The sequence below is a fragment of the Somniosus microcephalus genome, chromosome 13, assembly GCF_052327205.1.
Source record: "Somniosus microcephalus isolate GS21.2 chromosome 13, FLI_Smic_1.0, whole genome shotgun sequence".
In the NCBI taxonomy this organism is placed as follows: Eukaryota; Metazoa; Chordata; class Chondrichthyes; order Squaliformes; family Somniosidae; genus Somniosus; species Somniosus microcephalus.
In genome coordinates, this window is record NC_140999.1 from 17,002,570 (window position 1) to 17,030,565 (window position 27,996).

Sequence of the window (27,996 nt, forward strand, 5' to 3'; positions counted from 1 at the left end):
ATCTGCCCCCACGTTACTTTGATTGACACTCGAGCTTTTGTTGGGGGAAGGAGGAGGCGTGCGCGGCCGGCAGCCGCTGGGCCCGCCGCGCACGCTGGGAGTTGTAGTCCCGCCCCTCGGCCGCGCAACGGGCGCCGGCCGCCCGAGCGACTACAACTCCCGGCAGCCTCCCCGGGCCTCGGCCGCAACAACAAAAAAAAGAGCCCCAGCCCAGCGCCGGCCAATCGGCAGCCAGCTAGATGCGCGATTGGCTGACGGCCGAAGGCGAGCTGGCCGCCCCACGTGGGGGAGCCGGCCGGCGATTGGCTGGGGCTTCCGGATTGTGTGTATCCAATTGAGGGAACTCTCAAAAGATGTTGCAAAGAGGGGAGGTTTGCAACAGTGAGCCAGTGTTTCATTGAGTAAAACGGGCCAGTTTCTTGGAATATCATCCTCGATCAGATCATTTCTTCTGAAGCATGGACTTTTTTTTTGCAACGGGGTTCTGTTCTCGTCCTTTCATGACAGTTTCAATGGTTTCTGGTCTCTAAAGGCAGCGCTCTGGCTCCCGGCAGCAGCTCTGGACTTTTGTGACATTTTTCTTTTTAAGTTGGGATCGTCAGAGGTGGACAGTGTGTGTTTTTGTTCCATGGACATCACAACATCGTGTTCCTTTGTACAGCCCTGGATTTATTCCCCCCTCCCTCACCAAGCCCCGATCCTCGTCCCAGGCTGTCCTGGATTTCTGGCTGACCTTTCCCCCGTCTTGTATTTCGGCTATGTGATCTGAGCTGCATCTTGCCGAGGATGGTTTTGTGGTGAGAAACCGAGAGGCGCTGCTTCCCGTCTGGGGTGATGTTTAGAATCTGAAAATTACCACTGGCGTTGATTTTTTTTTCTTCCCTACTTCCCACGAGTCTGCTGTAGAAGTCCGCTTTGGGGGACATCGCTGTGTGTGTCTGTGTGATTTTTTAATTTAAAAAGCAGTGGAGATTATTGAGAGAGGAACAGCATCCAAGGATGTATCCACAAGGCAGGCATCCCGTAAGTACCAGTTTACTCAACAACATTGCAAATCATAGACAAATGGAGAGGGGGAATAATAAACATGTGTATGGTCTCTGATACATTCAATGTCATTTAAAGTGATAACAGCCTTGTCAATTTCTACCAGTGTTAATATCAACGATAATTCCTAACATAGAGCACACACAAAAACAGAATTCAATAAATTGACTAATCGTGGGCAGATATATATTGCTTTCTGATCCTTCATACCAAGTTAGTAATATTTAAATGTGAATGAGTCGTGTTTTACGGTAGGTATGTAGATAACGCAGCTCTTAATCTCCCCTTTTATAGTTAAACGAAGAATTGTGCTTTGTGGCTGAAGACTTGTCTTTTCAGAGCTGGTTTAATTATTTGTGGGGGGGAGGGCTGGGATTTCCTAATCCCTGGACATTCAGATTCAGCGCACGACGATGATCTGAGCATCCTCCCCACGTCGCTTCATGCAAATACTCGAAATGTTATTTCTCTTTTTTTTGAGGGGCGGGGTGATTTTTTTTATTTATAAACGCACGAAAATCCAGCAGGTGGCATTGGTTAGTGACATTTCCGCAGAGGTTTTAGTTTGTTTCCGTTTCTATCTCCCGAGTTAATCGCCTTGTCAGATGTGACCAAAATATCGCAGGAAAATAAACTTTTTAGTGTAATGAATGTTACACGTGTAATACACAAGACTTGGAGCCCAGCGCGCCAGATATTCCAACATGCCTTTAGCCAGCAGACTGGCCTCATTCAGACTTTGGACCTGTAGCAGGAGATGATATACAATGATAATGTAATAAGTGAATAAATCTCAAACAGATAAATATAGATGGGAAGGGAGGGGGGGAATCAAATATTTCGACTTAACTATGTAAAATATTGGCTCAGTGATTTGGATCGATATAGAATTGCCTATAAATCCTTCAGGGAGCTTGTAGACTGAATTACTCCATTTCAGTAGGTTCCAAACTAATACAAAAAGAAAATACTGCAGATGCTGGAAATCTGAAATAAAAACAGAAAATGCTGGAGATACTCAGCAGGTCAGGCAGCATCTGTGAAGAGAGAAACAGAGTTAACGTTTCAGGTCGATGACCTTTCGTCAGAACTGATACTTGTTACACACAGACCAAGCTTACCAATTTTCTCTACCTACAAACAATTTACTACCTTTTTTAAAGTAGAATTTGAGTTTTTTAAATGATATAAGCCTTTTATTACCGCCCCCCCACCACCATTCTGTGCAATAGTCCCAAACAATAGTTAAGTGAAATAACAACAGGAAATGCTGGAAAAACTCAGCAGGCCAGGCAACATCCGTGGAGAGAAATTAGAGTCAACGTTTCGGGTCAAAACCCTTTTATCAAGACTAAAGAGGCACAGGGAATGAAATAGATTAAGAAAAAGCATTTTCTGTTGTTATTTCGGATTTCCAGCATCTGCAGTATTTTGCTATCGTAATAGTTAAGTGAAATTGTGATCTAATTATCTTCACTTCTGCACATACCCCCAACCCCCCACCCATCACCTTCAGCTTGGAATCATGGGCTGGAGTGCAAAGTAAAATCAGTGGGAGATGGCCTCCGGAGGGGGGAGGGGGGTCTCGCACCTCAGGGCCTCATGCACTGGTTGGCCCTCTTGTGTTATACTGCCACTTTAGTGTTCATGCATTACCCGAACCATTTTGCAGAAGAGGCTATATAAGTGCAGCCTTTTATCTTATCAGTGGTTGAGGTGTGAAGAAGGCTTGTTCTCCTGATGCCTGTCTCTCTCTCTCGCTCATACACAAGGGGCTGTTTTGTTTACTAATAGCAATAGGATGAGAAGCCATGTACACCACAAGATGTGAATAAAGATCATTACTGCATGGGGTGTTTAAACATGTTTCTTTTATCACGCAGGCACCTCATCAGCCAGGACAGCCATTTAAGTTTACAGTGGTGGAGACATGCGATCGCATCAAGGAGGAATTTCAATTTCTGCAGGCACAATACCACAGGTAAAGCCATTTGTTAACCATCAACGTTGCAAATGGGACCGAATCCCCTTACAGCTGGTCGAAACTGTTCAGTTTTAACTTTCCCATTCCTCAAAATTATGTTATTTATGTGTACAGAGAATGATCTCGGGTTGACCGTTTTTACATGAGGGTTTACTGTTTGAACGGGAATTATACCAAATTCTGCTAATGATGGGACTATCCCCGCACCGATCAAAAGCAAAAACACAATCTGGAATCCTTAAACATATAAAATAACACAAGACATGCTGGAAATACACAGCCAGTCCCTGAAAAGCTAGGTCAACATTTTAAGTGTTGAGCCACCTCACAACTGTTCTCAACAACCACGACGTGTGTGTGTCTGTGTGACAACGTCCCAAGGCGCTTCACAGGTGTGTTATAAGACAAAACATTGACACCAAACCGCATAAGCACTTAGGGCAGGTGACCAAACGCTTGGTCAAAGAAGTAGGTTTTAAGGATCGTCTTAAAGGAGGAAAGAGAGGTAGAGAAGCGGAGAGGTTTACGGAAGGAACTCCACAGCTTCGGGCCTAGGCACCAGAAGGCACAGCCACCAATGGTGGAGCGATTTATAATCAGGGATCCTCAAGGGCAGAATTAGAGGAGCGCAGATATCTCTTGGGGGGGGTTGTGGGGCTGAAGGAGATTAGAGATAGGGAGGGGTGAGGCCATGGAGAGACTTGAAAACAAGGATGAGAATTTTGAAATCGAGGTGTTGCTTAACCGGGAGCCAATGTAGGTCAGCGAGCACGGGGTGATGGGCGAACGGGACTTGGTGCGAGTTAGGACATGGGCAGCTGAGTTTTGGATAAATTCAAGTTTATGTAGGGTAGAATGTGGGAGATCAGCCAGGAGTATGTTGGAATAGTCAAGTCTAGAGGTAACAAAGGCATGGATGAGGGTTTCAGCAGCAGATGAGCGGAGGCAAGGGCGGAGACGGGCGATGTTACGAAGGTGGAAATAGGCGATCTTAGTTATGCCATGGATATGTGGTCGGAAGCTCATTTCAGGGTCAAATATGACACCAAGGTTGCAAACCTAAAATATTAACCAGTTTTTCCGGATGCTGACAATCTAGCTTGAAAAATAAACCAAGCAAAATCCCTGCTAATGGCCATTTGGGTTACAGGATCCAATATAGCTTCAGGTCCTGTGGAATGACATTGCTGATAGTTTTTGTCAGGTGTTAATACTTTAAAATTCCAACTACGTTGAATAAATGGATTACTGCGATGGTGTGGAAAAATAATTACAAATGAGGAGCATTAGCTTGGCTCAATTGCTCACATTCTACCCTGCGCCACAAGGTTCGAGCCCCCACACCAGGATAATCTAGGCCGACAGTCCATGCAGGACTGAGCAATTATCGCTTTCTCGGTGGTGCCATCCTTTTGGAGGAGATGTTAAACCGAGGTCCTGTCTGCCTGTTCTGATAGCTTATGTCATAGAGTTATACAGCACAGAAAGAGACCCTTCGGCCCATCGTGTCCGCGCCGGCCATCAAGCCCCGTCTATTCTAATCCCATTTTCCAGCACTTGGTCCGTAGCCTTGTATGCTATGGCGTTTCAAGTGCTCATCTAAATGTTTCTTGAATGTTGTGAGGGTTCCTGCCTCTACCACCCTTTCAGGCAGTGAGTTCCAGATTCCAACCACCCTCTGGGTGAAAAAGTTTTTCCTCAAATCCCCTCTAAACCTCCTGCCCCTTACCTTGAAACTATGCCCCCTGGTTACTGACCCCTCTACTAAGGGGAAAAGTTCCTTTCTATCTGCCCTATCTATGCCCTTCATAATTTTGTACACCTCAATCAGGTCCCCCCCCCTCAGCCTTCTCTGCTCTAAGGAAAACAACCCCAGCCTGTCCAGTCTCTCTTCATAGCTGAAGCGCTCCAGCCCAGGTAACATCCTGGTGAATCTCCTCTGCACCCTCTCCAATTCAATTCCATCCTTCCTATAGTGTGGCGACCAGAACTGCACATATGTGGATAACAACTTTCGTCTATATAGCTTCTGTAACTCAGGATGTCCCAAGGTACTTTTGTTGATAGACGCAAGGAAAATGGATTCTGAGCCAGGAAGTGAGGCTAGACCAAAGGCTTGGCTGAAGAGATGGGTTTTAACAGGAAAGAATTGCATGGCTATGGTGAAGGAGCAGGGGAGTGGGACGGGCGTGGAACTAATTGGTGACCCTTCCAGAGAGCTGGCACAGGCATGATGGGCCGAATGGCCTCCTTCAATGCTGTATGATTCTATGAAAGGAGGAGAGGGAGACGGTTTAGGGAAGAAAGTGAGCTATCGATGATTCCAGGCACTATTTGAAAAGCAGGAGTTAGCCTGATGTCCTGGCCAACATATCCTCTTCAACTGACACCACAACGAGCATGTTAACTAGCCATGCAGTTCATTGTTTGTGGGATCTTGCTGTGTGCAAAGGGCTGCCGCATTTGCCTACATAACAACAGTCGCTGCTGCTCCAAGTAATTAATTGAAAGTGAAGTGCTTTGAAACAGCTGAGCTGCGATAAGCTGCTATATTAATGCACGATGGAAGCTTTCCTTTTCCGTATGTTGTGAGTAAATTTAGATGATCTCATTTCTGGTTACAAATGGCAGTGCTCACTGTGTTATCACAAGGATTTCAATAAAAGGGTAATGATGGGCATGTGAAATGTTGATGTTACGTCTGCTTAAACTGTGAAAAAACACCTTGTCGTACAGTTCTGGATTCTGGTCTTGCCAAATTTGGAGAGAGCATTGTGAGCTCTACTCTACTGGGGTGAATTATGGGTGGTTATAGGTCTGCTACTGGTGGTGGGAGCAATTTGAGGTGCAGAATCAAAAATCTTACACAAGAAGTGTATTGGCAATCATTAAAGAGTATTGGCTTAAGTCCAATTAGAATCATATAAGGAGGCTATTCAACACATCGTGCCTGTACTGGCCCTTTAGAACTATCCGATTTGTTTCACTCCCCTGCTCTTTCCCAAAGCCCTGTAATCTTTTTCTTTTTCAAGTATTTATCCAATTCCCTTTTGAAAGTTACTATTGAATCTGTTTCCACCCTTTCCTGCAGTGCTGATCAGATCACGACAACTCCCTGTCTAACAACATTCCTCCCCTCGGAATCTTTTGCCAAACCCTGTGTCCTCTGGTTACCAACCCTCCTGCCAATGGAAACGGTTTCTACTTAGTTACTCGGTATCAAAACCCAATCATCATTTTGAACACCTCTATTAAATCTTCCCGTAACCTCCTCTGCTCCAAGAAGAACAATCCCAGCTTCTCTGGTCTCTTCCCAAGTTTTCCCAATGGGGCATTTATGTCGATACGCTGAAGAAGCCCAGTGACCGCACTCTAGAAGAGACTCCGAGCTCTGCTTTCATGGTTGATCTGAACCTCCTTGATTGGATTACTGCGCTGTAATTCCCTGACAAGTGTCCATTATCCGCTATTTATTTCCAGCTATTTTATGGGTGCAATAAACTTATGCAAAGTAGCTTTAACCAGTTCAGTGCTGAAATTTCTCTTTTTGATGCAGTTGGGTTTGTGATTATCACAGCTCACTGTGAAGCAAAAGCGTTAATAGATTTGACAAAAGAACCAGAGCAGCGATGAGGAGAAATGTTGTTACACGGTGAGTTGTCGTGATCTGGAATGCACTGCTTGAAAGGCTGGTGGAAACATGGCATCCAATTTGCGCACAGCAAGCTCCGACAAACAGCAGTGTGATAATGACCAGGTGATACAGGAAACTTTCGATTAACTGGCCCCTAAATAACCGGAACGCTCTATCCACCGGCAAAATTCAGAAGTCGGTTCAGGTAACTTTTTTTTTTTTACTTTTATTTTTTTTTACTCCATTTGTTGCTGTGCAAGGGTGTAGCTGAAGCTTGTTGCTAAGCTACAGAGACGCTTGCAACTTGTGCCGATTGTTTTGAAGCTGTGGGTTTGTTGCTTTATACGGAGCTCTGAGCTCCGTATCTTTTACTATAGCGTTCGGTTATCCGGAATTGTTGATGAACCGGCACCACGTCGGTCCCGTCCGTGCCGGATACCAGAAAGTTTCCTGTATGTTTTAGTGACGCTGGTTGAGTGATAAATATTGGTCAGGACACCGGGGATCACTATCCCTGCTCTTCTTCCAAATAGTGCCGTGGGATCTTTTACGTCCGTTGAGAGGGCAGACAGGGCCTCGGTCTAACGTCTCATCCGAAAGACGGCATCTCCGACAGTGCAGTGCTCCCTGGAGTGTCGGCCTAGATTTTTGTGCTTAAGTCTCTGGAATGGGACTTAAACCCATAACCTTCTGATTCAGAGATTGAGGTCACTAACCACTGAGCCGTGGCTGACACTGAAGGTGGCACTGATCTGACTCTGGGGGCGGTGTAAGTGGCAAGCTGTACCATCCTGTGCCAGTGTGAGCAAGCGGGCCTTCAGATGCGCACTTCTGTACGCAGATTGACTGCCATGCTTGGTTGGGCTCTTGCTTTCTGATGCTGGAATAAGGAGTTTTTTTAATGGGGTTTTAAATGACCGTTACTGCACAAACGGAATACGTTGTGGAGGATTGCTTGACTTCTGTAACGATTAGGATGAGCAGTGAGTAGGGCCACTGGTTTGTGGTCTTCACTGAGAAATGGATAGGTAAACACCAGCAAAAAAATTCCTGGTATGCTATGTAATTAAAAACAGCATTTGACTTATGCAGTGACCGTAGCCCAGTGACCCTGATGATAAGGAATAGCAGCTCCTTTTATATAAAAGCCCAGTGTTTATTGTTTTTCAGGGAAATTGCAGAATGTAGTCCCCCCACACCACCCCCCCTGCCAAAACACCCTTTAAAAATGCCATGTATTTAAAAATGGAAGTTGATTTGCTCAGTGTGGTAAGGCAGAGGCCCTGCAGAGCACTGGGAGACCGGCTGAAGGATGGGTCTGAGACTAGTTTGACAGCTGTGTGTGTGTGTGTGTGTCTCCTTGAGTGACAGTGCGCCAACACAAGTGGCTGCAGACTCTGTTAACATTTGCCCTATCGCTCCGCGCAGGGCTTTTAGCCAAAAAGCTCAGCATCTTAAGCGGTGGCCGGCGGTCCTGAACGGCTACATGGTGGATCAAAGATGATATCCAAGCCCCGGTCTCTAATCCTGGCACTGATTGAGGGTTTAAATGATGACAGCCAGTAGATAACTCGATGATCTGAATGATTATCCTTCTGAGTGACAATCTGTATGTCTCCGGTTCCAGCCACTCCTGAAATGACAGGTGCCAGTCCACAGCTCCCAACCTTCACTCTGCGCCCTTCATTCTGTGCAAGTGACTGGGATGCTTGCCAACGAATCTATTTTGACTTCAGTATGTTTTGAAAATCTTCCACCTGAGTTTCTGCACATCCCCGACTTCCTTCGCCCCACCATTGGCGGCCGTGCCTTCAGCTGTCTAGGCCTTAAGCCCTGGAATTCCCTCCCTAAACCTCCCCCTCTCCCTCTCCCTCTCCCCCCTCAGTTAAGATGCTCCTTAAAGCCGTAAAACTTTGACCAAGCCTTTGATCATCTGTCCTAATGCCTCCTCCTCTTGGTTTGGTGTCAGTTTTTATCTGATTTACGCTCCTGTGAAGCGCCTTGGGATGTTCCACTATGTTAAAGAAGTTGTATAAATGCAAGTTGTTGTTGTTGTCATAAAAATCTACCAGCTGATCTCCTGTGGTATTGCTCATGGTGTCTTATAGGATACGCTGTTTCATAACTACTGGGGTGTTGTGCCTGTAATGTACAGTTTTATTGTCCGAGCCACTGATTTATGACGACTTGAGTCAAATTCTGTCAAACTGAAATTACACCGAATTTACAGCACAGAAACAGGCCATTCGGCCCAACAGATCCGTGCCAGCGCTTATGCTCCACTAGCGCCTCCTCCCACCCTACTTCATCTCACCCCATCAGCATAACCTTCTATTCCTTTCTCCCTCATGTACTTTTTGTTCATTCATTCACGAGATGTGGGCGTCGCTGGCAAGGCCAGCATTTATTGGCCATCCCCAATTGCTCTTGAGCGGCTCGCTTGGCCATTTCAGAGGGGCAGTTAAGCGTCAACCACATTGCTGTGGGTCTGGAGTCACATATAGGCCAGATCGGGTAAGGATGGCGGATTTCCTTCCCTAAACGACATTGGTGAACCAGATGGGTTTTTAATGACCATCTGGTAGTCTCGTGCTCACCATTGCTGATACTAGCTTTTTATTCCAGATTTATTTAATTTACATTTTTTTAATTCCCCAGCTGCCGTGGTGGGATTTGAATTCTTTTGAACTCTCCGGATCATTAGTCCAGGCCTCTGGATTGCTAGTCCAGTAACATAACCACTATGCTACTGTTCCCATAGCTGGCTTCTACTCACCTAGCTTGCCCTGAAATGCATCTCACCATCGGGGATAGTGTTACAGGAAGCGCAAGACTTTTAATATATTACTAGAAGATCTCCCATTGCTCACCGTGAGTCAGAGGATTGGCTAAAAGTGTAACATCTGATGTGATGGATAAATATGAGAAGAACGCCTACATGAAATGCACGCTATGTGCAAGACTTTTAATGTGTTACAAATTGTGATTCCGCCCACACGTGCTCGATCCGCTAGGTCAGGTAGTCAAAATCCCTTTTTTGTTTTCTTCCTCCCCCTCCCACAAAAGATTTGCTCTTTTGTGTTTCTTCCTTGATCTAGCATCCAGCGTGCTTGGAGAGAGCACGAAGATGTGTTAAAACTGTGCGATTGCTGTTTTCCTCAGCGGGGGATCCTCGCTCCTGATGGCAATTCAGTGACCCGCTGCCGGACAGTGCCGCCCAGCAAGGGCAGGACGGAGTTCAGCGTTGATGGCAATTAGCCTGACCAGCACTAAACCACCCGGAGTTAAATATGGCTACTCGAGCTCCCCCCAATGTATTTCATGAGCAGCTGAGCCATACACACCAGGAGGTGCCCCCCCCGCCGCCTTGGGTCTGCGCCAATCTCAGCCAGACCGGCACTCAGGCTGCTAACAGTTGGCCTTGTGTATCCTGTGTTGGAGATGGGGAAATTGTCTGAGGCTCCTGGCCCTGATTCGTAGGTCATGAGCCCTGCTGAAAAGCGGCCATGCGTAGCACCGGTGAGGGCAGGGCAAGGCTCGGCTGTGCTACCCGCACAAAGAATGGGCGCTTGGGCGAGTTATCGAAGGACAGCCGGTGCCCGCGTAACTGTACCCCCATTGCAACCCGGCAGCCGCAGGGGCGGTGGCTAGCCGTTCGGAAGGAAAATTGGATGAAACATGTTAATTTAGCATCAGTGCAAACTAATCTACACATCACTCCTCCCGCCTCCCCGGGAGGGGGATGTTTGCATAAGCCTCCAGTGTGTTAAAGGGTCGAAACAAAAGGGAACCGAGAATGCAGAGTGCAAGAGGACATTAATGTTTCATGTTCAGTTGAAACGGAAATAGCGGTGCCATGTATTCTGAAAGCACTCTGTGTGTTGACAGGTTATTTATGAGCTAGTCCAATGATAAAGAGGAAGGCGGGTGTGTGTGTGTGAGTGAGAGAGAGAGAGAAAGAGAGGCTTCACCATGTTATCCAAAGGACCCTAATTAGGTTTATTTTCCAAGTGTAATAAACTTGCCTTGAGAAAAATAGGATTAAAATTGCACTGACTTAGCAGAGTAATAAAAAGCCAAGTATGAGTCTCGGAACTAAAGATGCCGAACATTTGCCCCAGCAGATGTGCTTTGCTTTAATCTCGAGCAGCAGGAAGTGACATATGCCCTGTGTTAACAGCTTTGCTCTTTAGGAAGAGTTGCCAGTGAATGCTCAGCAGTCCAGACTACTGAGGGAATGCCAGCAAATGTAATCAAGGAGAGCTAATTAGTCCCCAACTAGTTTGTGTTTGGGGGGAGAGGGGTGGGTGGGAGACATTTTTACAGAATGGTAAAAGTGCTGTTAAAATATATGTTGGCTGATCGTGTGTTAAACACCAGTCTCCAATCCCAGGTTTCAACAAGCATTTCAGAGGCACCTGTTTCATCAAAGTCATGGCTTAAATTTAGCAGTGAGGTGCGTCTGTTTTCCAAATGTTTTCTCTGAATGGTTTTATTTCTGTTGGTGAGGTACGCACAATGTTCTTTCGATCGCATTTCCTCCTTCCACCTTGAGCCTTCTCCCTGCTTTTCCTCTGAGATGTTGGCCTGTCCTGGAGTTCAGGTGTAACAGGTCAAACACCTACTCTTCGTCTGTGAACCTAAAACGGCGAGCAAGTGTTGGGAGGCAATTCCACTGTTGGGGCGTCGCACAATCATGCCCACTTTCCAGTAGCAGTCACTGGAGAGCAATCCGAGATGGCAACTATTTCCCCCCTCCCCTCCCACACACACTACTTTAACTGAGGGTGTTGAGGCCATTGGTAATGTCCTTGAAGGCCACCACGGACTGAGAATCTAACGTGGGACCTTCTGGTCTGTATTGCTCAGTTACACACTCTTTTCCAACTGAGCAATTTGGGGAAGCAAGTTAAGTTCTTTTATATTCTCCTTTACCCTGTGCTGGGACCCCTCCCATTCTCCCCTCCTCCCCACTGGCCATGGTACATGCCATATCTTGTCCAAAATAGTGGACAGGGACTTTGCTGCCATGTTTCTGCCAATGCTGCTCGAGAGCCTGTTGTTAGGAGACGCACTATTGACGACATCTTGGCATGGCACACCCTCTGGTTTATCCTTTCCTCCTTGTGGGAAAGCATCTGACCTCGGTCTCTCTGTGGTCATAAATCCGCTCTATGGCTCAGTGTGTTGTGGAGCTCCAACCTCCTCCAGCAATATCTCAGCTGAAAATGAATGGTTTTGCCTGGGAGTATTTCAGGCCTTAACAGTGATTGCCAACATTATATTTTTTTTAACAGATTTGGCAGCATGGGGAATGGTGCAAAGGTTATTGAGTTAAGAAGCTGTTAGTGACTCTTGTGTGCTTTGAGAGAGTATCAAAATGGGGTTTGTGATACTGTTATCAACAATGATATTTGTCTCTTAAAATATTAGGACTATAGGAATTGCTAGACAAAAAAAGATTACGAGCCATCGAGTTCACATTCTACCATCCTGGTAGTCACATGATACAACAATAATGGAGTTGCTGACTAATCATAGCAATCCATCTATTAATTATCTCCCTATACAAACTTCTTGCTATGTTATTATTGAGAAACTGGGTGAAGGGCAAAGGTCCAATTGCAGGAGATGAGAAAAGGGCAAGAAATGACCATCCTGCCTATTGGGCTAGCCTCATCCCATGGGATGTGGAGCCTTGCACAATGATCGCCCTTTCCTTTTAGTAATTCTGGGGCAGATTTTCCTCTCCTTGTTCACGGGTGTAAAAGATTGCCTGGGCGCAACGACATAGGACAATCTGGCAGGAAGAATCGCAGGTCTGTCGCGCCTGATTTTCTGCCCATTCAAATTAATGGGCGGAAGAGCCGGCAGGCCCCATGCGATCCGCCCCCCCCCCTTCAGCCTTTCCTCACTCCGCTGTACCCAGGCGCTCCTTTACACTCGAGCGTGAAAATAGGAAAATCAGCCCTGCTGTCTCCCGAGAGTGGGAAGAATACAGAAAAATGCCAGTAGCCAATTCAGAAAAATTCCTCCCCTAAAGCAATGGAGCAAACTCCAGGAGACTGCGCTTCCCCCCTCCCCAAGATTGAAAAGAGTAGGAGAGAAGACTGGGTAAATCAGGGAGTAGAGGGTAAGTAACCGCAAGCTTGGGTTTTACCGGCCTGTAGTTTGTAGGAAGAAAGGGAGGCGTTGTGTTCCCCCAGTTTTGAGGTCCTGGGGAAAGAATGAGTTAGAAAGAATTTGCATTTTCATGTATCCGCTGTGGCTCTGAGTCAGAAGGTTGTGGGCTCAAGTCCCACTCCCGAGACTTGAGCACAAAAATCTAGGCTGACACTTCAGGGCAGTACTGAGGGAGTGCTGCACTGTCGGAGGTGTCTGCTTTTGGATGAGACGTTAAAACGAGGCCCCGTCTGCTCTCCCAGGTGGATGTAAAAGATCGCATGGCACTATTTTGAAGAAGAGCAGGGGCGTTCTCCCTGGTGTCCTGGCCAATATTTATCCCTCAATCAACATCACTAAAACAGATTATCTGGTCATTATCACATTGCTGTCTGTGGGAGCTTGCTGTGCACAAATTGGCTGCCAAGTTTCCTACATTACAACAGTGACTACACTTCAAAAAGTACTTCATTGGCTGTAAAGTGCTTTTGAGAAGTCCTGAGGCTGTGAAAGGCGCTATATAAAAAAAGACTTGCATTTATATAGCGTAGTCTCTGTTATAATGAAACACGGCAGCCGATTGGAGTAGAAGATGAGTCAACCTAGTGAGGATGCAGGCAGGAAAGGGGTGCATAGGATGGAGTATTTGGAGGTTAGGACTAACGAGAGGGAAGTTCAGAGGATTCGTGATAAAATACAGGGGGCACACAGGACTAGGGCTAAGATACAAACTTGGTAAGACCTCTGTCTTTCCTCCTGCACCTGACCCAATTGCGTAGCATTGATAGCCAGCTTTCACGAACTGGCTGCAGCTGGGGCTACACTATTAGGCACCTGGTTTTATTCATATATATATATATTTTTTAAAGTTTAGTAAAATCTAGAAATGCTTGGCTAAGTGAGTTCAGCCATGGAGCCTGCTGACAGTAAATTGTAAGTGATTATGTAGGTCAGACATAGCTTTGTTTACATGTATAAATCATTACAAGTTCCAGATTTAGCCTCAGCATCTCTTGCGAGTCTATTTCTTAGTTGTGCAAATTCAGAATCCGCTAATTCCCTTTAAACGGGCATTCATCCCTCTCCCTGTCTGAGGCTGAACCAAACCGTTCACAACCAGTTTGACCCTGAGATGAGCAACCAACCACATCCATTCCATCACCAAAACAGCCTATTACCACTTTCGTAATGTTGCTTGTCTCTGCACCTGCCTCGGCTCATCTGCTGCTGTTACCAGTAGACTGGACTATTCCAACCCTCTCCTGGCCGGCCTCCCATTTTCCACCCTCCGTAAACTTGAGCTCATCCAAAACTCTGCCCGTATCCTATCTCGCGCCAAGACCCGTTGACTCATCATCTCTGTCCTCGCTGACCTACATTGGCTCCCAGTCCTGCAATGCCTCGATTTTTAAAATTCTCAGCCTTGTTTTCAAATTCCTCCATGACCTCGCCTCTCCTGCAGCCCTACAAACTGCATTCCCCCCCCCCCCCCCCCCCCCCCCCACGAGATCTCTGCGCTCCTCCAATTCTGGCCTCTTGCGCATCCTTGATTTTAATCGCTTCACCATTGGTGGCCGTGCTTTCAGCTGCCTTGGCCCTGAGCTCTGGAATTCTCTCCTTAAACCTCTCTACCTCTCTCTCCTCGTTGAAGATGCTCCTTAAAACCTACCTCTTTGACCAATCTGTCCTAACCTCCTTATGTGGCTTGGTGTCAAATTGTGTTTGATAACGCTCCTGTGAAATGCCTGGGATGTTTTAATAAATTAAAGGTGCTATATAAATGAAAGTTGTGGTTGTTTTAGGCAGGACCCTCAAGAAAAGTTATCAAATTAAAATTCTGATAACCTTTAAAGAAAGCTATTGTGCGTTTACCCACATAACAATAGTGACTACACTTTAAAAAGTAATTCATTTGGATCTGAAATGTTTTGAGACATTCTAAGGACATGATGAGGTGTTGCATAGATATAAGTTCTCTCTTTTTCTACCTGCTAACTCAGGAGTGACACTTGGAGGAGACGGGCAGGCAGGTTCCCAGCCTGTCCTCCTCCGCCTCCTGGTGGAGTGGTACTTGAAAGACCTAAAATGAGTGGTAAAAAATGGCCGCAGTTAAATGGGATGATGCTGCGTGCTAATGTGGTAACCCCAGAGGCATAGGGCAGATAAAAAAGAAAAAAAAAAGACTTGCATTTATATAGTGCCTTTCATGACCACCAGACATCTCCAAAGCGGTTTACAGTCAATGAAGTACATTTGAAGTGGAGTCGCTGTTGTAATGTAGGAAATGCGGCAACCAATTTGCGCACAGCAAGGTCCCACAAACAGTAATGTGATAATGACCAGATAATTTGTTTTTGTTATGTTGGTTGAGGGATAAATATTGGCCAGGACACCGGGGATAACTCCGCTGCTCTTCTTCGAAATAGTGCCATGGGGTCTTTTACGTCCACCTCGGTTTAACGTCTCATCTGAAACACGGCACCTCCGACAGTGCAGCACTCCCTCAGCACTGCACTGGACTGTCAGCCTAGCTTTATGTGCTCAAGTCCCTGGAGTGGGACTTGAACTCCGAGGCGAGTGTGCTACCAACAGCTGATACAATGGGCTAAAAATCGAGTAGCGCCCCAGAAAAATTAGTGCCCCCGTGCCGGAACTTGAGTGGTTGCGCCCCAGCGCTCTGCATCCTTCTTGGGGCGCTGCAAGTAAATATCGTGGCGCTACGTGCCACAGTGCCAAAAATGGCCGCCCCGCACCTCGCCTTTTAAATAGCGCCTCCCCGGCTGCAGGTAGGCCCCCCCTGACCCCATCAGACATGGCGTCCGGCGGTAAGTCAGGGGGCGCTCCCGAAGATCATGGCCGGGGCGCTGTGCACGGTGATGAGGTCATCGGCGGCGCAGCACCGCAGGCGCTACCAGTTAGCGCCGCCGCTAACCTCCCGCTGAATTTTGCGGGAGGCGTGGGCAGCACCACACCCGGGCGCTAGTTGCTTTGCGCCCTGTTAGCACTCTCTTAGGGTGCTAACTGGAGGCGCAAAGCAACCCAATCTTTTCCCCCAATATGTTTTAATCGGGTCATATTTGGGCAATTTCATAGAATTTTATTTCCCTTTGCGGTTGGTTTAATACTACAGCTATCTGATTGGTTTTCTAGCTCTACAGCCGAATGTGTTGGTACATGTCTTCCCCCCCCCCCCCCGCAGCTCCCCAGGAGGTATGTGTATAAGGTCCACTCCCACTTCAGCCAGTGTTCAGTCTTGGCCAAGTGGCATGGGAAGGGGCCGAGTGGACATTGGGGCACCTCCCAGCAAAGGGAAGGGAATATCGGAGGGCAGTATCATACCTAGGTCGTCCTCGGTACTTCCAGTGACTGGCTAAAAGTGGCACTTGCAATGGCCTGGAGATCGGGGGGGGAAGACATGTACCAACACATTTGGCTGTAGAGCTAGAAGACCAATCAGACAGCTGTAGTATTAAACCAACCGCAAAGTGAAGTAAAATTCTATGACCTTGCCCAAATATGTCCCGATTAAAACATATTTGAAAAATTTAAATGGTGGCAATAACTTCCTGACATGCCCTCACAAATATCATTGACTGACTTGATCAAATTGCTTAAACCCACACAGCAGATACCATCATGGACCCCCCACCACCAACATAAGTGGCTTGAAAATGCAAGAATTCTGGCCTGCAAGCTATAAATTCCTGATGGCCATGTCTCTTTAAAAATGTGCATGGCCAATTGCTGCTTTTTTAGCCCAAGGGAATTGGGTAGAGAAAGGGGCCTTAGCCTAGCTTGAGCTGAACTGTTTGGATAAGTGATCTGAGACATTGTTGACACGCAGCTATATTGTGATTGGGGGGGGGGAAAAATTGATAATAAGGTGTGACATTTAACTGGCCCAAAGCCACAGGATTCAGTTCTTCTGGAATGCTGGGGGTGGGCAAGGGTAGACAGACTTGTCACACAAAGGTTATAGCTTCCTATAGTGCAGCCCTGGGTAGTTTTGTATGGGTCTGTAGGAAATAAAATCCCAGAAATAACCAGCAGGTCTGTCAAAATCTGAAAAGCTAAAAGGTGGGTTAACATTTTTTGGGCACGGTCCCTTTGTCAAGGAAAAGGAACAGCACCTCATCTTCCAATTAGGCACTTTACAGCCTTCCGAACTCGATAGAGTTCAACAATTTCAGATCATAACCTCGGCCCCCATTACATTTTTACTTATTTTTTATCCCCACCTTTGTTTTGGCCCTTCGCCCCCCCCCCCCTTTTTTTCTCTCTCCCACATGGCAGCTGTCTCCCATTCTGCCAGCACACTTCACACCTAATCTAGAGCCGTCTTTTGTCTCCACTAGTCCTATCACCATCTCGTCTCGTTTTGAATACCTCTTAATGTCTCTTCACTTCTCTTTTGTTCTCTCCCAGCCTGGCCTTTCAATCTATTTCATTTCCTGTGCCTTTCCAGTCTTGACAAAAGGTTTGACTCGAAACGTTGACTCTATTTTCTCTCCACGGATGTTGCCTGGCCTGCTGAGTTTTTCCAGCATTTTCTGTTGTTATTTAAAAGAAAGAAAGGCTTGCATTTATATAGCGCCTTTTACGACCACCGGACATCTCAAAGTCTTTACAGCCAATGAAGTACTTTTGGAGTGTAGTCACTGTTGTAATGTGGGAAACGCAGCAACCAATTTGCGCACAGCAAGCTCCCGCAAACAGCAATGTGAAAATGACCAGATAATCTGTTTTTGTTATGTTGGTTGAGGGATAAATATTGGCCAGGACACCGGGGAGAGCTCCCCTGCTCTTCTATCGAAATAGTGCCATGGGATCTTTTACATCGAAAGACGGCACCTCCGACCGTGCAGCACCCCCTCAGCACTGCACTGGATTGTCAGCCTAGCTTTATGTGCTCAAGTCCCTGGAGCGGGACTCTTTCCAAAAATATCAACTACCCTTCTTTTGATTCCTGTAGGACTCCGCCGCCACCCGCCCCCCCCCCCCCCCCCAGCCCCAAATCTGTCAGGAGTGCAAAGGCAAAAATCCACGGCTCTACAAGACTAGATGTGAGCACGGGGCACAGAATCGGGGCTATCTTGGACTCACACCTGATGAGACTCCCCTTTAGCAGCAGAACTTTGCAACTCCTGCCCCATGATGTATACCGAATTATTAATTTATTAGTTGGTTATCTGTCCCTCCTCCATAAAACTGTATTAATACCCTATTGATCGGGGGTATTGGATCAGCTTCCATGTGTATCAAGATAACCTCCAAACTCTCCACCACCTCTCTCTGCAGCCACCTCTATGCTGTCAGACTGCCTGTTTTGACATCAAGTCATGAATGAGTCACAATTTCCTCAAATTCAGCACTAAAGACACCCCTGCTGCTGTCATTGGCCCTGGCATAAACTCCACACCCTTGCTGCAGGCTCCATCCCGCTCCCCCGCCCACTGGCTGAGGCTGAATCTGACTGTACAAAACTTTGGCATCCCGCTCAGCCGAGAGCTGAGTTTCAAGTCCTATTCCCTTTCCATCACCAAGACTGCTTTATGCCCAACTTTGCAACATTGCCTGTCTCCACCCAACCTCAGCCCCTTCTACTGAGTTTTTGTCCATATGTATTTCAATGCCATCCTTGTCTTCAAATCTCTCCACGGCCTCCTCTCACCCTATCTTTGAAAACCCCTCTGGCCTTATATCCACCTTCTTGGTCCTCTGACTCTTTCCTTTTGTGCTCTACACTTCCCTTTGCCTTGTTGGTCATCTGCCTTGGATGCACTCTCTGGAACTTCCTCTCCAAACCTTGCTATTTCTCTCCATTTATAAAAAAAACTACTTGATACGCATAATTTTGACCAAGCTTCTTTTCACCCTCCCAATCTAACTCTCCATGGCTTGGTAACCATTCCTCTGCTATCTATGCTGTGAAGTATCTTGACACTTTTTTTAATGTTACTCGTGCTATATAATGCAATTTGTTGTGATAGTACCTGTCATGTGATGTGATGTACTTTAGACTGACCATGACAGTTTTATTGCATGTTCCCTGTGTTGTGCAATCTCAGTCACACTCATCACCTTCGCTGTATACAGTACGCAAAATAGAAAACTTGTGTGTTATATTTTGTACACTGTCAGTTGGCTGGCAGTGAGTTATGAGGTTATAATTTACTCTTGGAGTTCCGCTCACATATGCGACTGAAGCATTGGCATTTTAAGACCGAGACTAAATTCCACCGTTGCAACTCACTGATGCCCATCTAATTTCCTCCGTGTACATGCGCTATTCAAATTAAATGACTTATCTACTTCTCCCTTGCTTTCAAAAAAGAAAGACTTGCATTTATATAGCGCCTTTCACAATCACCGGACATCCAAAAGCGCTTTACAACCAATGAAGTACATTTTTTAAAAGTGTAGTCACTGTTGTAATGTAGGAAACGCAGCAGCCAATTTGCACTCAGCAAGCTCCCACAAACAGCAATGTGATAATGACCAGATAATCTGCTTTAGTGATGTTAATTGAGGGATAAATATTGGCCGGGACACCGGGGATAACTCCCCCACTCTTCTTCGAAATAGTGCCATGGGATCTTTTACGTGCACCTTGGAGAGCAGACGGGGCCTCGGTTTAACGCCTCGCCTGATGGATGACATTTCCGACAGTACTGCACTGAAGTGCCGGCCTAGATTGCGTGCTCAAGTGGGACTTGAACCCACAACATTCTGACTTTGAGTGCTGCCACTGAGCCAAGGCTAAGTGCCAACCGGTGTTAGGCTATGGTTCAAGAGCAGTTACCAAGTGGCCAGTCTCCCGGTGTATTAATTCCTGTAACACATTTCTGGTCACATTAACCTGTCACACTTCATTGATAACAGTCCTATTGTTATAACATATGTCAGCCAGTGGCTCAGTGGGTAGCACACTCGCCTCTGAGTCAGAAGGTTGTGGGTTCAAGTCCCACTCCAGAGACTTGCGCACAAAAAGCTAGGCTGACGCTCCAGTGCAGTGCTGATGGAGTGCTGCACAGTCGGAGGTGCCGTCTTTCAGATGAGACATTAAACCGAGGCCCCGTCTGCCCTCAAGTGGGCGTAAAAGATCCTAAGGCACTATTTTGAAGAAGAGCAGGGGAGTTCTCCCTGGTGTCCTGGGCCAATATTTATCCCTCAATCAACATCACTAAAAAAACAGATTATCTGGTCATTATCACATTGCTGTTTGTGGGAGCTTGCTGTGCGCATATTGGCTGCTGCGTTTCCTACATTACAACAGTGACTACATGTCAAAAAAATAATAGCTGTAAAGCGCTTTGGGACGTCCGGTGGTCGCGAAAGGCGCTATAGAAATGCAAGTTTTTCTTTTTTATCCTTAGACTTCTGTGAGCAATGCCGCGGGAGATCTGCTAGTGGGGAAAAAAGCTTGTGTTGTGTTGTTGCTTCAGTGCCTCTTATGACTGAACGATGCTGTTGATTTTCTCCCCCCCCCCCCGCCCCCCCCATGTACTTCCCTTATTGTTTCACGTAAGGGTATTAAGCTGTTTTCCTTTTATTGCAGTCTGAAGCTGGAATGCGAAAAGCTGGCCAGTGAAAAGACAGAAATGCAACGGCATTACGTCATGGTATGTACTCAAGTATGTATGCCAATAAAATCCATTATGGTTTCCCAAATACACTGTGAAAATGTCTGTTTAATGTAACTGCTCCCCGTGTCGAGGCTTTTGTGAGGGAATCCCTCTGCTGTCTGTGGCCCTGGTTATAGTTACAGCCCCCTAGAGATCGCATTCAGCTAAGGGTCATCCAGGGTTTATACGAGTGCCTGCCCTGCGCCACTTCATTCACTGAGAGGTGTTAAATTACCCGCCTGAAGCAGGCTTTTAATCCTGTAGATTGCTGAAATCTGGAGGAGTTTCCCATTGGGGGTTAACATTTGCCCGAGGCAAAACCTAAGCCTATACACGAACAATGACGGACAGGTAAAGACCCTCTGGTCCATTCAGCCTGTCCCACACAATTGCGATACCTTGTGTATCACAACATATAGACTCCACCCCACCCGGAACCACGTGACCTCCTGGGAGAGGTGAAAATCCAGATTTTAAAAAACCCAGGCCAATTTGGGGGAGGGGGGGGGGGGAAATCTGGGAAATTCCTCTCCGACCCATCTAGGCGATCGAAACTAGTCCAGGAGCTCACTCTGGCCCGGAGTTCCCTGCAGTACCCACCTTTATGGAAGAATTTATTTCCTTCGAATCTCTTTATTTATGTCGTTTTAATTTTAGTTGTTAAAGTGAGCGAAACAAACCGTATCATAGTTTACTTTGCTAGATAAACTAACTGAGCCGTCAGTGTGTTTTATCCAGTGAGTAGCTGTGTTGGGAAACCCGGGAAGATCCCAGCTTCTATCCCTGGCTTGTCCTGAATTAATTGATCTCAGTCAGGGTGGGGGGGCTCGCAAACACCAGCAGAGACCACCTGAGCCGAATGGCCTGTTTCTGTGCTGTTCATGCTATGTAGGATGATGGTTGAGCACTACAATTGGTCACTGTGCCCCTTAGGAAGTAGAAAATTGCCACGGGTTCCTGCTTGTCTGTGTCTCTGTGCATCTGTCTGTGTCTCTGTCTGTGTCCTCGCGTGTGTCTGTCCGTGTGCGCGCGTGTGTGTACATATGTCGACTGAAGACAAGATTGAGCTCAGCTGTTGAATAGCCTTCCAACACTCCACTGCCAAGTATCACACATTGGATGTGGATGAGGTAGATGCCTGGCACCATTGAACTAGACCCCAACAAAGGGTCAAGGCCTTCAGGAGAGGCGGGGCGAATATTGGCAAGAAAGAAAAGAGACATATGCTTCTGAGTCAGTGCAAATGCGTTCCTTGTGCATATTTGCAGTCCTGACCTAAATGAAGCATTAGTTCAAGTTGTCTAATCTTTTCCTGTTTGGGATCCAGTCTATGTCACTGGGTGCCAGATGAGCCACTTCAAAAAGAAAGAGCCAAAAATAACCCCTCATTCTGTGAAGTATCCTTTAATATTTGGAGCGTGATGCAAGGCAGAATGACACAGGCAGCAGTGTAATCCTTACAGAATAAAAAGGACTCTTGTTAGTTGTGCCTTTTTGTTTAATGTGATGCATATCAAGATGCACGATGGGCCTCCAGACAGAAGCTTCCTGTTCCATCGGGGAGCAGGGATTTGGGAGACGGGGTCTGAGCAGGAGCTTTCTCTGTGCCCCCCTCCCCTGCACACACCATGGATCCTGATGCAATCAGTGTTGGACCGCTGGGCAGATCTTCTGAATCAGATCGCCTCACATTGAGGGTCATTTGCTTATGAAGATGACATTTCTGAAGTAAAAATGAACGGTTGGCGGGAACCATTCTGTGACATAAATTTGGACGTCCTCTAACCAATTCCTAGTGGGGCAATAGGACTAAATTGGGTTTGTACGCAGTAAAGCCGCAGGACCTGTGCGAAACATCTGTGGTGGGGGGGATGAAGACGCATGTGGCATGTATGTGTTGTCATGGGAGTTATCCGCATTCAAATCAGCAATGTCAATGTTCCCCCGCTGCAGGGAGTTGACTGGTGGAGCGGGTCCGCAGAGCGCGGGAAATTTTGATCTGCCGATTTTAAAAAAAAAAAAAAAAAAAAAATGCAAATGTGGGCAAGCGGCCTCCCAGACCCAAGTTCCAGCGAAGAGCCCACCCTGAGCAATATTCCCTCTAATTTCTTTTGTGTGCGGTCCCTTTAGATTTGCTGCGCGGTATCGCTTCCAGCTTGTGAGCGGCCTGCGCGGGACGGCCAGATTGATGCGCGCCTGCGGACCATAGGGGGAACGTTGGCCCTGAGTGAAGCAAAGGCATCCCTTCAGGATTGGGCCTTCATTGCACCTCAAAGTGACATTGCGTGTACTACCCCTAACTTTGCTTGTGTGAGACGAGGAAAATGTCCCGCAAGGAGAGCTCGTCTGAGCTTGGGGCTTAACGCAATGTTGCTACAGACTAGGGGGTTGCTTCACACTGCATCTAACTGTGCTATACCTGACTCGGACGTGCCTGCCTGATGTTGCCACTGGAAGCCTGAAATGGGAACGTGTCCATTTTTCTTCTGTGAGCCTGGGCTGTGAGTGTTGGCAGACTGCAACCTAGTCCTCGCCCCTTGTCCACCTTCCAGCACAGATCGATTGAAAGTGATCAGGCACAGGAACCCTGGCTGACGTCTCCCTTTCGCCCACTTAACTCGGGACACAAACAAATTGCCGTATCTTCACCACTGGCCTTACTGCGATCACTTCACTCTGCACAGACCAGGAAGCTGGCCTTGGCAAGAGGTAAAAGGTCTGATCTTTGACCTCCTGGTCTCTACTGTTGAAACCCTTGTCATCCTTCCTGATGCACTGGAATAGGTGCAGTAGGTTAGGACTGAGCGCATAAACTAGGCTGACACTCCAGGGAGTGCTGCATTGTCAGAGGTGCCAACCTTTGGTCCTAACTGCATATTATGGTGGTTCAGATAATTAAAGATCCTATGGCACGATTTGTAGAAGAGCAGGAAGTTTGTAGAATCATACAATGTTACAGCATAGAATCGGGCCATCTAGCCCATCAAGACGCTGCCATTGTTTTTCTCCCCATGATCTCACCTGATCATTCTCCTGTTCATTCGTAATACTCTTTTTTTTTTTAATATTCCTGTTTTCCAAGCAACTATCTACAGTCCCTTTCAAAAGAATTTATGGCTTAAACAATGATCTGTCGCAGTGAATTCTAACCATCCTCTGTGTACAGAATTCTTTTGAACCTCCTTTTATTTCTCTGGTGATTGTTAAATTTATGCCCTTTTGTTAGCATCATGCTGACCAGTGGAAGCAATCCATCAGTATTTGTCTTTATGACCCTTGATAATTTTGAAGGCCACACTAAGGCCACAGACTGGATGCAGGGAGGATGTTTCCCCTGGCTGGGGTGTCTAGAACGAGGGGTCACAGTCTCCAGATACGGGGTAGGACATTTAGGATGGAGATGAGGAGAAATTTCTTCACTCAGAGGGTGGTGAACCTGTGGAATTCTCTACCACAGAAGGCTGTGGAGGCCAAGTCACGGAAAATATTTAAGAAGGAGATAGATAGATTTCTAGACGCAAAAGGCGTCAAGGGGTATGGGGAGAGAGCGGGAATATGGTATTGAGATAGAGGATCAGCCATGATCCTATTGAATGGCGGAGCAGGCTCGAAGGGCCAAATGGCCTACTCCTGCTCCTATTTTTCTATGTTTCTGTACAAGTTCAACATTGCCTTCTTGCTTTAATGTTTAGTGAGTCTAGATTTTAAAAAGAACGGATTCAACTTGCCTTTTTTATTTACTATTGCTGCCATCTTTTAATAATCTGTGTAACTACACATCAATGTATTCCCGGTCCTCCGCTCTACAGAAAATCTTGCCATTTAAGACATCATTCCTTTCTCTATTCATACTTCCAAAATGTATTGCTTCACATTTTCCTACATTGAACTGCATCTGCCTCCTATCTGCCCTTCCTGCAGTATTGCACAGACCTCGTCATAATTTGTCATACCTTCTAATTTGCTGTCATTGACAAATTTCAACATTGCTCCCTTAATTCCCAAGTCCAGGTCATTTATATATTATGTATAATAAAGTAAATAAGAGCGAGTTGAATACCGATCCTGTGGAACACCACGTGTCACATCTTTTCCAGTCTGAGAGATGTACTCATGTGGCCACAATCCTTTCGACGCCATGTGGCACTATCTTCGTCATGAGTTTCTTATGTGGTACCTTATCAAATGCTTTTTGAAAATGCATATGAACCCTTTTGCTGCATTTTTTTTGTTTTTTGTTTTTTTTGTTCGTGCATATCCTCTGTTAGTTGATAAAAGGATTCTATAAGGTTGGACAAACACAACTTGCCATCTGGAAATGCCGCCTGACTGGCCCTGATTAACTCTAAGCGCTTTGTAATTTTATGTCGTGTAATAAACTTTAATAGCTTACCAACCAGTGTCCTGGCCAACATTCCTCCCTCAACCATTAATGCCTTAAAAACTGTGGCTGTGGGACATTGCTGGCATATTTGCCCAGATAACATATAACTACAAAAAGTCATTTATTGTGTGAAGCACTTGGAGACATTTGAACATTAAAAACATTTTCAATACAAGTACACATTTATTAAAGTTGCCAGTAACTAGATTTGCACGCGACAGGGTTGGTTTTAGCACGATCTAATTGAATGGCAGAGCAGGCTCGAGGAGCTGAGTGGCTTACTCCGGTCCACTGTTGGCAGCAGCGCTGGGATTTAGCTACAATTTCCATAGATCAGGACATTGACAAAAGTCTACACCCCTTGAAGAAAGAACTCCCATTTCTACAGCGCCTTTCACAACCTCCGGACATCCCAAAGTGCTTTACAGCCATTGACGTGCTTTTGAAGTGTAGCCATTGTTGTAATGTAGGAAAAGATTGGATATATGTGGATTCAAAAGTATTAGCGGGTCTTAATATGTTGGTAGCGATTTCAAGGTTAACTGGATAACTTACCCATGAGGTCTTAAAGGAGAACTAAACTCTAGTGATGGAGTCAGTTCTTTCGGTGCATTGTTTTTCTCCTCAGTTTCTCATTGCTGTGGCTGGAGCACTCTGTGATCACTTGTTTGCGGCGGCACTGTTGTGTCCTGTTACTTCTCATCATCACCCCCCCCCCCCCCACCCCCACCCCCCACCCCGGCCCTCCCAATTTCACGATTGGGTTGGGTGGGGATTCCCACACATGTCCTCAGTGATGACAGAGACTAATAATTATTAACGGGAAAAATATGCCGTGGCATAATCCAAAGCCTAAATAAGAGGGTACAGAGTGTTCCTGCCACAGAGGAAATATAATGAGAGGCTGACCTCATGACTGTGGTTGGGTTCCGATTGAACTGACTGGCTCCTTAACTTAACGAGCAAACAGTTTCAAAGCAGAGTCCTGGCTTTCTGTCTTGTTTCTCACGTAAATGAAAACCAGAAGGAAGACGTTTTTCTGGATCGCACGTGAGCTGCTTTCAAGTTGCTTTAGGACCTGTTCCTCCTCGCCCACCTGTCCCGCGCAGCCAGCGATAACGCTAAAATAAACTTGCTGGACTCGCTGATGCTGGCGGCCAGCTACAAAATGAACCAGAGCGCGAACAAGACACTGGAGCAATATAAAAGGAATGGAATGATATGCTGTCAGGTTGAGATTAAGTAAGGTGGGAGGAGGCTCCTGTGGAACATCAACACCGGCATAGACCTGTTGGGCCGAATGGCCTTTTTCTGTCCTGTGAAATTCTATGTACAGGAAACTTTGGATTATCCGGAGGTTGTATGTCCGGAATACTCGATCTAACGGCAAAAATCAGGAGCCGTTTTTTTAGTTCTCTTTTTTTTTTTCCCCAGTCAGGCACTGCAAGGTCTGTAGCTATAGCAACAGCTTCAGCTAGAGACGCTTGCAGCTGCAGCTGACTCTTTAGAAGCTGTTGCTAAGCAACAGTGTTTGTTGTCAAATACGGAGATGAAAACCTCCGTATGCTTCAACATTAACTTTGTATGTCCGGCAGTTTTGATAGATCGGCAACACGCGAGTCCCGTCGGTGCCGGATATCACAAAGTTTCCTGTAATTCTTATGTAAAAGCAGGTGTAGTTTCATGCTATTGCAGTAGGGCTTACAACCGAGGTATGTTTTCCCCTTTACAATTCGTCAAACATAAGTGTAGCCTGCACAGGTTTAATTACACAGCAGCAGAACTGAGAGGGCCACTTTTGAAATACCGACTCCTGACAAAAGAATTAAACCGAACCGTTTCTTTTCTGTAACACAAATATTGTTGCTGAACTATTACATCATCTGGGGAGTTACTGAGTCTGACAGTTTAAGGGAGTGGAGTTAATGTAAGTACAGATAATCTGGGCTTTAAGAGGCTTCGGCAGTCTCACCACTGTAACCGTGCTTCTTAATTCATCTGCTTCAGATTCTCCGAGCTGGTTTCCAATGATGCGATCAGCATTTAGCATAAATAAAAGGCGGCTTCCCTCATGGCTCTGTGGGTAAAGGAGTTTGCAGGACTACACATTGGGACCACAAGATCTTGGGCTTTGATTCCCAGTCTGTGCTGAGTTAGCGGAGACTGCAATTGGGAAGCTACTAATAGTCTTGTTGCCCTGGGAAAGCGAAAATTAAAAATCAGGCCTCCTGTCCCCCGATGGCTTCTATGTGAACATTTGTCTCGGCCTTAAGTCCCACTCGCCCATCAATCCTATCCCTGTAGATCTCCAAAAACCTCAACCTCCTTTTAGAAATTCCTCTCTCCGTGTCCACACCCAACCTGACATCTTCAAGCTGATCCAGCCTGTGTTCTTCAGTCTGATTCTCGCATCCTGTACAAATCTCTCTTCCCTCTATTCCGCCATTGACAATGGGCCTTCGAATGCCTTTTTCGGTCATCTCCTAAATCATCGATGACTACTTGTTCGCCCTCTCTCTGAAGCCTCATGGTACATGTATTCTGTGCTAAAAGCTCTCCAGCAGTGCAAGTTGTTGTTGACATTGTTGCCGTCACCATCACTACCCTGAGGCTAATCGCTGAGGATAGTTTCTGTAGATTGGCAGCAGCTTGTAAAAAAAAAAAACTGTGGTTCCTGCCCCTGGGGAAGAGGCCAAGTTATTGCGATCAGAAAAGAAACAACAGGAAATTACTGGCTTTCATGCTTTTCCTTTGTTCTTTTGACACTGATGTGTGACAGACTTATATACTTTCACGAACCCCTCTCTTAAAGAAATACCCCTATCGTCGCAATTGGAAAAAGTGTTGGGTAACCCTCCCTCCATTGCTTAAGATATGCTGGATGTAAAATTCAACTTGATTTCTTCTCCCAACTGTCAAGTTTCTTGTTCCAAGCTATCACTATTGGAATGTAGCTGGACAAGTGATGGGACTGAAAAATGTCCATCCAACATGCATGCCCTTGTCCTTTCTGTCTCTGCGTCTCAATGCGCAACCCTTGGAAGCTGAGTAACACGGTACAGTGCAAGACACACTGCACAAAGTGTAACTGCAACTGCAGGGCTGAACGTTTATAATTAGTCTTTCGTGCTGCAAGTTGGTCACTTCAGTCTGTAGGAAT

At 46.3% G+C, this 27,996-nt stretch overlaps 1 protein-coding gene across 13 annotated transcripts in view; it reads left to right on the forward strand.

Annotated features, from left to right (window-relative positions):
• Window positions 1–305: 305 nt before the first annotated feature.
• The window catches only part of LOC147108095 (transducin-like enhancer protein 4), a 227,664-nt gene continuing 199,973 nt past the window's right edge, over window positions 306–27,996 (forward strand). For 3 of the 13 annotated variants that reach the window (XM_086004567.1, XM_086004564.1, XM_086004562.1), the window contains exons 1-3: window positions 306–1,023; window positions 2,931–3,028; window positions 20,386–20,461. In XM_086004567.1, coding sequence (XP_085860693.1) covers window positions 1,000–1,023; window positions 2,931–3,028; window positions 20,386–20,461 — 198 coding nt within the window. In that variant the 5' untranslated portion in view covers window positions 306–999. The remainder of the gene's footprint in view (window positions 1,024–2,930; window positions 3,029–20,385; window positions 20,462–27,996) is intronic. The other 10 variants (XM_086004561.1, XM_086004570.1, XM_086004566.1 and 7 more) reach the window with 6 other exon arrangements.